Source organism: Chiloscyllium plagiosum, unplaced genomic scaffold, assembly GCF_037043375.1.
Source record: "Chiloscyllium plagiosum isolate Xiang-an unplaced genomic scaffold, Cpla_swu_hap1 HiC_scaffold_52, whole genome shotgun sequence".
NCBI classification, from domain to species: Eukaryota; Metazoa; Chordata; class Chondrichthyes; order Orectolobiformes; family Hemiscylliidae; genus Chiloscyllium; species Chiloscyllium plagiosum.
The window spans coordinates 22,518,569-22,532,705 of NW_028270190.1; the positions used below are offsets into that span (position 1 = coordinate 22,518,569).

The 14,137-nt window shown below is 42.6% G+C and overlaps 1 protein-coding gene across 1 annotated transcript; it reads right to left on the reverse strand.

The window, feature by feature from the left end:
• Positions 1 to 4,099: 4,099 nt before the first annotated feature.
• On the reverse strand, positions 4,100 to 6,293 carry LOC148134874 (putative G protein-coupled receptor 139). The gene is made up of 2 exons (XM_087985400.1): positions 6,182 to 6,293; positions 4,100 to 5,001 (listed from the first exon to the last, which is right to left on the reverse strand). The coding sequence occupies exons 1-2, from the start codon at positions 6,291 to 6,293 to the stop codon at positions 4,100 to 4,102; spliced, it is 1,014 nt and encodes a 337-aa protein (XP_087841526.1).
• Positions 6,294 to 14,137: the final 7,844 nt, after the last annotated feature.

Here is a 14,137-nt window from a genome sequence, read left to right on the forward strand (position 1 = left end):
GCTCTCGGCTGGCCACTTTAGCAATTGCAGAGGACATGACAGGGTTTTGGGTTCCACTCTCTGGGAGGTTCTGAGGATGTAGAAAATTGAAGATTATTTAATTGCAGTTCCCAAGGTAACTCTCTCTTCCTTCTCAGATTGAGCCAGTTGACCATTACTATTTATACACATACGTGTAATACCCAGCATTAATCATTTAGCCTTTAATGCATTCCTGGACAGTGTAGGCGAAAGTTGACATCGTGAACCCTGGAAGTCCTGTGAGACGTAATGATCTCCACCACCAACAGTGCTGCTAACGAGGAGGGTTTCCAGATTTTGGTTCCCACAACACTGAGGGAAGGGTTGGTATTTCTCCCAATCCGTTCGATGAGTGTCTGTGCGAATTGAAACAGAATTTGTAAGTGGTGTTACAACATTTGCCTTTGCTGCCTCTCGTGCTCCCAGACGATTGAGGTGATCGGTTTTAAATGTGATGTTCGACAAGACTACAGTAGTTCTGCAAGATGGTAAACATTGAACTTCGTGTGCCTCCGTGGTGGAGGAGAGAGTGTTGAATGCTAGGAGTTGCCCTTATCGAGTCAAGTGGTGCGGAACATTGCATAATCATTGGCGAACATCCTGATATTTGAGCTTCTGATTGAGGTAAGACCATTGATATTGCAGTTGAAGATGATTGGGCCTTGGACACTACGTCGGAGCACCTACAGGAATGTTCTTGACCTGAGAAGACTGCCTCCATCAAACACAAAACTCTTCCTTTGTGCCAGATAGGTTTCCAATCAAAGGAGAGTTTACCTCAGGCACGCATAGACTTCAGCATTGTTAGAGCTCCTTGATATCACACTCGTTCAAAAGCTGCCTTGATGTCAAGAGAAGTCATTATCACCTCACCATTGGAGTTGAGCTCTTATTTGAAACAAGACTTTTTTTGAGGTGAGGTGTTGAATGGTCCTTGTCTCCAATTAAAATAGTTGTTGAGATTCTACATCACTGTAATTGGGCCTTCAGCCCATTGTGTCCCTGATACCGTCTTGTCGAATCTCATTTCTCAGTTGTTCGCTCGTAGGCTTGTATGCTATGGTTTTACACGTAGTTCTCCCAAATCTCTTACTCTTAAATCACGAAACCAGAGCAGTGTTAGGTCGCAAAACGAAATTATTAGACTCATCGAACCTGAACCAGGATTATCTCCCTCGAGTCAATCTCTTAATATTCCCATTTCTGAACAAACATTTCCACACAAATAAATATTCCATTTTCCTCCATTGTACATGCCTCCACCACAATTCCAGAAACTACACTGCATACGCTGATAACTGACTGTGTGCAAAAGCTTTCCTTCACATCACCCATTAATTCATTTGGACACCCTTTAATTCTGCTTCTCTTTACTTTCATTCTTCCCGTGACAGTTCAAGTTGGCTCTCCTTTCCTCCTCTGTCCAATCCCCTATTTCTCTGTCTCGTCCTTTTTCTCTTGGAGAGGACAGTCCTCAACCATCTTCATCTCTGTTCATTCCCTATAGGTCCTCGTCCCTCTCCCAGCTTCTGGAAATCTCTTCAGTGCTCTCTCTCTCTCCCCCTCTCTCTACCTCTCTCTGTCCACCGCTGTCCCTCGTAATCACTTGCTGTCATTCTGTTGCTGTCTCACATGTGCGCTTTGAACACCATCTGTTACCTCTCTATCTAGTTCTACGAATTATGAAAGCATCTTTGCAATTAGAAATTCTCCACCTCACAATTTACAATTCTTTCAAAATTGAATTTGTCTCCTGAAGAGCGAGATCTACGTGATTAATATGTAGCACTAAGGAAAAAGCATGGGTCCCAGTACTAACCTGTTTAGAATACCGAATGGCCTGGACAGAGTAGACGTTGGGACGATGATTCCATTGGTCGGAGAGACTAGGACTCAAGGGCACAGCCTCACACTAAGGGAAGATCTTTTAGAACAGAGAAAAGGGAAAATATCTTTAATCAGAAAGAGTGATGAATCGATGCAATTCATTGCCACAGAGGCTATGGAGGCCAGGTCATTAGGTACATTTCAGACTGGGATAGATAGGCTCTTGTGGACCAAGAGGAACAAGGGTTACAGCGAGAAAGCTGGGGAATGTGATTGAGAATCTTATCAGTCATGATTGAATGGTGGAGCCGACTAGATGGCCAAAGTTCTGCTCCTTCGTCTTATGTTCTTATGGTCTAAAATCCTGGTGAGCTCCACTGCAAGTTTTCTCCTTTCCCTGAAAAAAAAACTGACCATGACTGCCTGTTTCCTATCTCTCAGTCAATTGTTTATATTTGTATTTGACTTGGGGTTCCTCCTCCCAATCACTGGATGCAAGACCTCCTGTCACCTCCCCTTTAAGTACACTGCAACTTACTTAAACTATGCTCTTGATTGTAGGTTCCGTCTACACCATCTCCAACAAACTCTCCGAGGGCAACTACAGCAGTGTTAGACAAAGAACAAAACCCTCTCTACTCCCCACAAAGATTAACAGGATAGAGGCAGTACAGGATTAGATACAGAGTAAAACTCTCTCCATACCGTCCACCAGAAAACACTCCCAGGACAGGCACAGTATGTGGTTACAGATTAAATCTTTCCCAACAATGTCCCAATTAATCACTTCCAGGTTCGGGACAGCAGGGGATAATATACACTGTTGTTGGCGAGCACTCCAACTCACTGCCCCCAAATGTTTCCATACGGTGTAAAAATGCAATTATAATGTCCTTATCACTGTCAGGACAGGAACAGCAAGGGATTAGATACAGAGACAGTGACATTCGATGATTGTATAAACACTAATACTTGGATTCCGTGCTTTTAATACTTGTCTGTTACAAAGCACCAATCCGTTATTATTCCCAGGTTCAACCTGGTCATTCAACACTATTGTGAATTTGCTTGTAATCTCCCAGAGCAGTATGAAATTTGAGCATTCAAATATTTCAAATCTGTGCATTATGTAAATTCAGAAATGCCCAGCCATTCAATATAACTAAGTTGAGATCCCAGAACGTTAGCCGACTTAATAGATCGCACCTTGAATATTTCCAGTGATTCCATGTGGTGGTTAGTCACTAAAACAAGTTTAAACAAAGCCGCTGATGTCATTTAAAAGCAGAATATAAGTTCATTACATGGAAAAAAGAAAGAAGCTAGAGACGTTGGTTTGAAACATATGAACATTAGCATGGAAATAAGCCTTCAAACTATTTATCAGTACTATGCATGACTGATACTCAAGCCCAGAGCAATAATATTCCCATCTCATCGCCTGGTCGACACTTTGCGGCTTCATTCTTTTTGACAGTTAAAACGGATATGTTTGGGATTCGTTACTGATTCCTCTGAAATACCATCCCTAATTCTAGTGGATCACACATTTCGAGAAATGGAAATAGATTGAGGGATAGATAGATGAATACATACATAGAGAGATAGATATGTGGACGGACAGAGAGATCGGTAGATAGAAAGATGGATTAATAAAAGAGTCGGTAGACAGACAGACAGGCAGCGGGTTGGACAGATTGCACTCTGGCTTCAAATGAGAGCATATCCTGCAGCAAGCAAGCCCCCTTTGGATTCCCTCAAACGTTGTTCCCAATATATAGTGGCGATAAATGATGGAGAAGCAACGCCTATCTTCACATTTTAGAAGAAATCAACATCAGACTGAAGAACTAGTGTCACAGTCAGAACATTTTACTCACTCCGACCTAAACAAGCAGTAATTAAAGTGAGTTCCTTTCCGGTACATTGCCTAAATTTACAAGTGTTGACCGATCCTAACTCCAGTCTATAATCCCTCCATTGACCAGCACAATATTCAGTAATCTTCCGCGGCTGGGTAGACACAGCCCTGATGACTTCTGACTCATGACTACATATGATTCGTCAATGTATGACAGAGTTCCCAACCTCCTTCTAACCCAACGGCACCCGCACCATTGTACTTACTGCGCCAGATTATCAGTGAGTGACCACACTGGGTGTTAGTAGATGCCCATCATAGGACCCATGGGAATTGCTTGTTGGTCATTATTGGATCCACTGTTGAGTTCTAATCTGGAATCTATCAGTCCTAGCAAAGTTTAATTAAGTTAGCTGCAAGACTGAAGGGATATGTTACTACATTTTTGAATTGTCCTCGAAACCTAGCTTGTGTTAAGGCGTAGATGCCAGTGTTTGTGCAGCAACTCAGAAGTTGGAGGATGAAGCCTAAATCTATAAAATATGCAGGTACATAGGTATGGACACCCAGATCATAAAATCGCTGAAGTATAGATATCACTGTAAACACTGCCCACAACAAGATGAAATTGCCAGAAATAGCAAACAGTAAAATAATAGATTTCCTTCGACTCTCCATCTCAGTGTCTCTGGGACTCTCCTTATTGCTGTGAGCCCGGAGTCTTTTGCGGGCATTGCTGCTCACTAAAATGTGTCTGACAGTGAAAACGTTGAGCTGCAGGATCAGTGCAAATGGAAGGCATGGCGTGATAATGTAGTTAACAACTTCAATTGCAGCCCATAATGTCAAATGAGTATCATATAGATTCAGACCACAAAACACAGGATAATTCAGGAAACGATACCTATTGTTGTACATAAAATACCAGATTATGTTCTTTAAACAGCTCAAGACAGTCACTGTTCCCAGAACCACAGCTGCTGTTTTCTCACTACAATATTTAGGTTTCAGCTTTTGGTAGCAAATGGCCACAAACCGATCGAAGGTGAATGCGACAGTGAACCAGACAGAGCAGTCTGTGACTGCATAAAGCAGCACAGCGTGAATGTTACACACATCCAGATACTCCAGAAAAATAAAGTGTTCTGGAAAAAGAATGGGAATATGCCTCAATATCAAGTCGAGGAGCACCACCAGCAGATCTGCCTTTGCCACAGTCACGAGGTAGCAAGTGACACATCCAGCGAGTCCACACTTTCCCCGGGAAAGTATCGCAATCGTTATTACGTTAACTGAGAAAGTAAACACGGTTGTTATATAACATGATATCTACGACAGGTAACAAAACATTCAGCATTCACTCCCTCCACGACTGACACACAGTCGCAGAAGTGTGTACCATGGAAACGTCACACTGCCATTTCCTCCAGCAGCATCTTTCCAATCGATGATCGCAGTTGCATGCATGAAAAAGGGAGTAGACGCATTAAACTCTGAACCCCGTACGTTCCAAATGAGTCACACACATACAATTGAGACTGAAATGAAAGTGGCCATTCATTCAGTGTCGCTGCATCAAAATGCAGGAATCCCATTACAAATGGCACTGCGGGTCCCCGTTCCCAGAGGTAATGCAACATTCAAAGAACGAAGCTCATCATCACTTTTCCTTGGACTATTGTAAACGTGGGGACTGTACATGAAGGCTTGGGTGCATCTGAATTGGATGGCCACCAATATCCGGCGCATACGTTTGCCAGCACTCTTCAGAATGTATTCAACTGGATTGGCGGGGTGATGGGAACTGGAGCTGCAGATCCGATGACGGAGAAGGTCAGATACAGAGTGTATAGAGGTTGTGAAGAGGGATAAGAATAAACTGCAGGAGAATCGACGTTTCAGCCAGAGCACTTAATCAGGAGTGCTCATTTCATGTCTTCGTGAGAAGCATGTCATGCCTCAGAAAACTTATTCAATTATTTTGTGGATATGATAAAACACATAAATGTATGTTGAAAAGTGCATGTGATGTCCATGGGCTTTAGCAAGACGTTTGATAACGTTCCCCACGGTTGGCTCTTTGAGAAAGTTAGCAGGCATAGAATATAGGGAAATCTGCCTGTCTTTGTACATGATTGGCTGGCCCACAGAAGCCAGGGGATCTTAGTAGGTGGAAAGTATTCAGCCTTGGAGTTTGGTGACAAGTGGTCTGCAACAGGGATTGGTTCTGGGACCTCTGTTCTTTGTGATTTTTATAAATGACTTAGATGAATAAGTGAAAGGTTGAGTTAGTACGTTTGCCATAGTACGTCAGACATAGGGTTACAATTCAACATACACAACAAAGGAGTGAGGAGGAACTAATAACACATATACAGGAAAAGAAAGACTAAGTCGGAGGACAGAAGGCAGCATTCAATTCGGGAGAAAAAGAAAGATTTTAGAGAATCGATGACAGGGTTTAAAACTTACGTGGGACACTAACAGCAGCAAGTAGTGGGAAGTAGATCCTCTCTACCTCTTGAAATATATCCTGTATGATGATCGCCTCCCCATAGAATGAAACTAGATCAGCCAAAATCATGATGCCTCTGCTGTCGATGGGTGAAGAGTAATTCTGTAGAGTTCAGTCAGCACAAGTTGATGTCAGCGAAGGGAAATCCTAAATAGAGCAGAGAGGACAATCCCTGCGAGACAATGTTCTGTTTTTTTTCTGAGCTGGCGTTAATTCATCGTGAATACCTGAGCTCTGTTAATGGAGTTGTTTACTGCGTTTACTGTCACTGGGCAAATGATTTCAATTAACGCCCTTTCAGTTCAAGGTTTTCCATGGAAACAAAATTCAGTGATGAAAGTATTTTCTGAGTGTTACAGTGTGCTCAAGTCACGGTTTCAACCAATTTGAGAGTGGAAGACAGCTCTGTCGGTGCACAATGCATTATATATGCGTGTGTGTGTGTGTGTTTGTGTGTGTGTGTGCGTAAAATTCTGTGTATTAGACGGTGTACTGAAATGGGAGAAACCAATCATTTTTACACACCAAGGATTGTATAAAGGATTCCTACACGTTTCATAAATAAGTTAATCTATTGCTAATTCTAAGTGCTCTTTACACAACTGCTGGGAGGCCGAGGTACAGAGGAGTTGACACCAATGGTTGTGGATGCATTAGAAAAATAATTAGATCTTTGCCCAGCAGCATGCTTAGTTATTGAATTAGAGTCATTCGGATCTACAGCACTGAAAACGACCTTACTGCCCATAACTTTTAGAATCACCAAAAACAGCAAATGAACTTGTTGCCTTCCATTTTCCAGCAAATGTTCACGTAGCCGACCATACCTTGACATTGTAAGTACACTTCTCAATATTTCTTAAATGCTTTGATGGTTACTGCCAATAACAATCTTAGAGGTCGTGACTTCCAGATTCCCACCAGACTCTGGGGTTGTAACGTTTTTGCCTCACATCTCCTTAGAACCTTCTTGCTATCACCTTAAATTCATGTTCCCGTGGAAAGTGATACCTCCACACAAGGGAACCATCTCTTCGGTCCATATCTTTTTAACATCTCAATCGCCTCCTCTCTCAATCTACTCTGCTCCAAGGTATAGAACGTCAGGTTTTCCAGTCTCTCTTCATGACTAAATCTCTTCAGTTGAGAAAGCATCTTTTTAAATCTGTCCAGTAACATCTTAGTAAATCTCCTCTGCGTCCTCTTCAGTGAAATAGCGTCCTTCCTTTAATGTGGATTCCAGATGTGCACGTAATACCTAGCTGTGGCCTAGACAACTTTTAAAGTAATTTCGCATTCATGCACTTGCTGTTGAAATCTGTGCATCGACTAATACTTAACAAGACTCCAATTTCTACCATCTACGAGTTTACTATTATGGCAATGCTATGGCTGGTAATCGTATCCAACCCTGGTGCAGCTGCATGTGGAGTACTACGTACAATTCTTGCCGCTACAATATAGGAAGGATGTGGAAGCATTGGAATAGTTGCAGAGAAGATTTACCAGGATGTTGCCTGGTATGGAGGGAAGGTCTGATGAGGAAAGGCTGAGCGACGTGAGACTGTTTTCATTCGAGAGAAGGATGAGAGGTGACTTAATACAGACATGCAAGATGATAAGATGATTAGATATGGCAGACATTGAAATCCCTATTCCTCGCATGGTGATGGCTATCACGTGGGTACCTACTTTTACTATGAGGGATGCTAAATACAGAACAGATGTCAGAGGTAGATTGTTTACTCAGAGAGTAGTAAGGACGTGGAACGGCCTGCCTGCAATAGTAAAATGCACTCACTAATCGTAAGTGCATTTAAATGGTTATTGGATAAACATATGATAATGGTGGAAGTGGATACTGCAGATGCTGGAGATTAGAGTCAAGATTGGAGTGGTGCTTGTAAATCACAGCTGGTCAGGCAGCATCTGAGGCTTTTGTCCGAAATGTCGATTTTCCAGCTCATTCCTGGTGAAGGGCTTTTGCCCGAAACGTCGACTTTTCTGCTCCTCGGATACTGCCTGTCCTGCTGTGCATTTCCAGCACATCTCTGACATCAATGATAATGGAATAGTTTAGGTTCAATGGGTTTGAGCTTGGTTTCCTAGTTCTGTGCAACATCTAGGGCCACATTGGCCTGTACTGCACTGCAATGTTCGATGTTCTATCTTCTATGTTCTAATGGTCGGGACTGAGTAATCACACATTGAAAATTAAAGAGAAAAGTGTGGAATTTTCCTCCAGGTCATTCCAGACAGAACGTTTGAGAAACGAATGAGGCCGTTATCGAAAACAGATGAAGTTGACATATGAACCTGACAAAACGTGCCCTTCACTGTCAAAGGATTCACTCCGAGGCATGACGATGCAAAATCGAACAGAGTGCGAGGAAACTCGTGAGGCAGAGATGCAAATGGGACAAGCAGCGCAAAGTGAGATTAAATCTGAAGGCATTTGCAATTTAATTTTGAAAGGTGAGGATTTGAATTCAATACGATGTCTGAACCTCTCAGAGAGACGGAACAGGGTCGGCAACATCTGTGAAGAGACAAACAGAGTGAACCTTTCCGATCCAGTGACCCTTAACAGATGTTTAAACATTTTAGAAAAATGACACTTATGATGTTTACTAGGAGGGGGAAAGAAGCTGAGGATTACTGTGGAGAGCGTGTGGGGAGGCGGAACTGATCTGTGTAGCAGGAATTGAACAAGACAGAGACAGAGAGACAGGGAGAGAGAGAACGAGAGAGAGTGAGATGAATGAAAGGACAAACAAAAATAAACCAATGTTCATAGTAAACCAGGAAAGAGCAAAATCTAGAAGTTTGTTCACGGGAAATAGTATGTCAGTGAAAATGGGTTGCATTTGAGGAAGGCAACACATTTCATGAATGATCTGGGGTCGGAACGTGGCAAAGCAAAAGGAAGGGAATATTCATGGTCTGAAATTGGTGAATTGAGTCGACGAGGCTGTAATATGTCCAACTGAAAGACTATTTATAGATGGAACAGCAACCTGGACTGCGTACAAAATAATGTAGTATGTGTAACCAGCTGCCATTGGTACCTATCGGGGCTCCTGGTCGGCTGAACAGCTTGTGGGTGTACATGGTAGTGGCAGGGGTCTTTGGATATCAGGAAGTAGCAGATGCTGTGCCATTCTTTCCCCTACCCTGTCTAAATCCCTGCAGAAATCTGATTTATGTTCCCGCACGAGCAGCTTTACCTGTAGCCTTTAACTAGTGAATCAGATACATTGCATGCTCTGTATTGGTTGCACTGTGAATCCTGCAATGAGAGCGTGAGTGCCACCTAGTGAAGAGAGATGAAGGAAAGGAAACCCTCACAAGCAATAGAATTCCAACTTATATGCCGTTTATGTGTCATCAGGAAATAGAGGTCTATAGCAATAAAATCATTGGCACTAAAATGCCCGAAACAGTCAAAAACAAGTAATAAACTATTCTCATCCCATATTCTAGCAGTTGTATCGTAGTCTTTGATGATTTGGCATTGCAAGCGCACTTCCTTTTTCAAACAGATGGAAGTTTTTGCCTCTATCACCCTATCCAGCCAGTTTCACCGAATCGCAGAATCAGACGGTATGGAACAGGTTTTGCAACCCATTAAGTCTGCACGTGACTTGAAATTTCATTGCCACACATTCAACGTCTCTGCCTGGAACGTCTTCCTGAAAGCAATTGCGTGTGTGGGCGTAGAGCACATGGACTGCACCCGGTCAGAGGGCACAAACCCACAGAAAGGCGCTCACCCATTGAAGGCAGATATGAGAATGAATTTCAACGCTCATGGTCGAGTGAATCTGATTAAATCCTTACCGCTGAAGGATGTCGAGGCTGAGCTTGATAGGTTCTAAATGAGGAAGGGAACCTATGTTTCTGGGGAAAGACAGGAAAGTCGTGTTGGGGAGTTGGTATTAGAGACAAACCTATGACGTCCCAAGAGGACAGACACGGACAATGCAAGAAGTATGTTTCTGTAGATCGGAGTAGTACAGAACTGGGTGGTTATGATGTTCACAGGCTAAGGAAAAGTGGTAGACCTAGAGGAGGAGAAATTTGTTCCTCCAGAGAGTGTGACAAGATTGTAGAATTTTCTGCCACAAAAAGGGGGCGAGGCCAAACCGTGAAAGTATTTCCAGGAGGCGTATGATGAAGTTGCAAAGGGATTGGTGAAAATGGGAGCGATCTGCTGAAATCTGATTGAATAGATGGAACAGCTCCTTGGATCGACTACCTTTCCCGTTCTCCTATTTACGTTGTGAACTTCGATTTTTTTATCGAGAAATCGGAGAATCAAAAACTAAACTCTAAGGAAAACGTTTCTTTGTAAACCATCGCCCCTCCATTGTCAGAACAGGGGTAAGGAGACTATTCAGAATGTGCTTGCATCGCTGAACTTGGGAAGCCCTCGTTGCTCTCAGCTGACCCATTGTTTGGTTGAGGCGGCGGATAATGCAAGGGACTTGGAGGGGGTTCAGGTCCCACTTCCTGAGTGGTTTCATGAATGGAGACAATTGGAGAAGAAATTGCCACAGCAGAATGCTCAAGTGGAAATATCGCATGATTCCTGGAACAAGATCGTTCGACACTATTTTCAATTCAATCATGATGCATAGGTACCACAGATGATGCCCAGCATTTATCGCCAGACTCTAATCACCACAGCAGCAGAGGAAATGGAAATGAGTCATCTTCTTGAAATACTGCGTGTCCCACGTGGAGTGGGGACACTGTCGTGAGCGAGGCTTTGGTCCCGGCGACACTGAATGAGCGGCCGCTATCATTCTTAATTGGGATGGTCCGTGTTTATGGGCGGCCCCTTCCTCACGCCCACGCTCTCATTTTCTGCTACCACTTGTCATTCCAGTAGTGTCTGTAGAAGGTAAAGTCGGAGAAGGCTGCAATGTCTTCTTGTCGCTGTTATAACCTGCTGCAACTGTGCCTTGTTGGTGGAGTGAATGTCAGTGGGGGCTGTTGTCATTTTGATAAAACGTTGGAGGAGAGGTGTAAGATGGAAAACTGCTATATCCCTGCATGGTGTCAAATCTGTGTCCATTGAGTCCACGTTATGAACAATTCATTACCCATCTATTGACCTGCAGTTGTCTGTGTCTGACATTACGCTTGTTAGTCCAAGTACATCAAAAATCATAGGACGCCATTCGATCAATGGAACCTGCAATGGTTCCCTCCTCCAGTGCCAATCCAAGGAGTTTCCCCCTGATCACTGCAGTCCATTTCTAATAATCATCAAAATCCCCTCTTGAATTTGTCTCCACCACATTGCCAGAGAGTAAATTCCAGACCCTAGCTACACGCTGTGTAAGAAAGCTTTTCCTCACATCACCGTTAGTTAACTTACACATCACTTTCAATCGAGATGATAGAACATAGAATAACAACGCGCAGAACAGGCCCTTCGGCCTCGATGTTGTGACGACCTGTGACCTAATCTCAGTCCTTCCGCCTACTCTATCCCATCATCATCCATGTGATTATCCAAGGATTGTTGAAATCTCCCTCATGTGGCTGGACTATCTACATCAGCAGGCAGGGCACGCCACACCCTTGTCACTCTGAGAAAAGAACCTACCTCTGACATCTGTCTTAAATCTATCACCCCTCAATTTGTAGTTATGCCCCCTCGTACAAGCTGACACCATCACTCTATGAAAAAGACTTTCATTGTCTACCCTATCTAATACTCTGACCATCTTGCATATCTCTATCAAATCGCCTCTTCGCCTCTTTGTTTCCAATAAGAACAGACCCAAGTCTCTCTGCCTGCCCTCATAAGACCTTCCCTCCAAATCAGGCAACATCCTGGTAAATTTCCTCTGCACCTTTTCCAATGTTCCCCATACTTTTTGTCATGGGATAAACAGAACTGTACACAATACTACAAGTGCGACTTCACTCGTGCATTGCACAGTTGCAGCATGACACTACAGCTCCGGAACTCAATACCTCGTCCAATAAAACCTAACACATTATATGCCTTCTTAACAGCCCTATCATCCTGGGTGCTAACTTTTAGGCATCTATGTCCACGGACACCATCATCCTCTGCACATCCACACTGCCAAGAATCTTTCCATTGATCCAATATTCTGCCTTCTTTTTATTATTCCCAAAGTAAATCACCTCACATTTGTCTGCATTGTACTCCATTTACCATCTCTCAGGCCACTTCTGCAGTTTATCCCAGTCCCACTGCAACGTGCAACATTCTTACACACTGGCCACTACTCCAACGACTTTAGTGTCATCTGCAAACTTACTAACACATCCACCCCTGCCTGCATTCAAGTCATTAATAAAAATGACAAACAGCAATTGCCCCCAAAAAGATCCTTGTGGCACACCACTAGTAACCGGACTCCAGGATGAATATTTTCCGTCAATCATCACAGAATTACAGAATCCAAACTGCTCAATCATCCTCAATCCCATGCGTCTGCATTTTCTCGAACAGCCTACCATGTTGAACCTTTTCAAAGCCCTTACTGAAGTCCACGTACACCACGTCAACTGCCTTACCCTCAGCCACATGCTTGATCACTTTCTCAAAAAACTCAAAGAAGTTTATGAGACGTAACTTGACCTTGACGAAATCATGTTGACTATCTGTAATCAAATGTTTGCTTGCAAGATGACTATAAATCATATCGCTTATAATCCTTTCCAAAACGTTTCCGACAATAGACGTAAGGCTCACTTTTCTATAATTACCTGGTTCATGACTAATGCCGTTTCGAACAAGGGCACAACATTTGCAATCCTCCAGTCCTCTGGTACTAAACCTTTAAACATTGACGGCCGAAAGATCGAAGTCAAAGGCTCCAAAAACTCCTCCTTAGCTTCCCAGAGAATTCTCGGGTGAATCCATCCGGCCTAGGGGACTTATCTACTTTCACTCCTTCCCGAATTGATAAAACATCTTCGTTACTAACCTCATTCCTTTCTAGTTTTATATCGTGTTTCTCATGCTTCGCTTCGACAATATTCTCCTTTTGCCTGATTGAAAATCTGTCCTCTCCTCGTTTGTATTCTCTTTTCCGAATGGGAATAGCATCTCCCTACCTTCTCTGCCTAACCCAGCTAAAGTTTTTGATAAAGTAGATCATATCTCCGTGTCTCTGCCTTCTTGTATTCGAGGAGAACAGTCCCCAACTTCTTCAATCTCATCTCCTCACTGAAGTTGCTTATCCTTGTGATCAGCACTTGCAAATCTCACAAGCATACTCTCCCGATCTCTCTTCTTAGCCTTTACATACCTCGTCCTCCAATACATAGCTTTTGTCAGATAGACAGATAGGTAGATAGTTAGGTGGGTAAATACGTAGGTGGATAGATAATTAGATAGATTGATAGATAGGTAGGTAGATAGATAGATAGATAGATAGATAGATAGATAGATAGATAGATAGATAGATAGATAGATAGATAGATAGATAGATAGATAGATAGATAGATAGATAGATAGATAGATAGATAGATAGATAGATAGATAGATAGATAGATAGATAGATAGATAGATAGATAGATAGATAGATAGATAGATAGATAGATGGATAGATAGATAGAAAGATAGACAGACAGACAGACAGACAGACAGACAGACAGACAGACAGACAGATAGACAGACAGATAGACAGACAGATAGACAGACAGATAGATAGACAGATAGATAGATAGATAGACAGATAGATAGATAGATAGATAGATAGATAGATAGATAGATAGATAGATAGATAGATAGATAGATAGATAGATAGATAGATAGATAGATAGATAGATAGATAGATAGATAGATAGATAGATAGATAGATAGATAGATAGATAGATAGATAGATAGATAGATAGATAGATAGATTGACAGATCGATC

What these genes read in the sequence shown, in the direction of transcription:
- LOC148134874 (XM_087985400.1), bottom strand. Translation starts at nt 6,293, where the DNA reads ATGATTTTGGCTGATCTAGTTTCATTCTATGGGGAGGCGATCATCATA. An exon ending in TGCTGCTGTTAGTGTCCCAC is followed by an intron (nt 5,002 to 6,181) that starts GTAAGTTTTAAA and finishes TTACTTTCTCAG; the next exon opens with TTAACGTAATAACGATTGCG.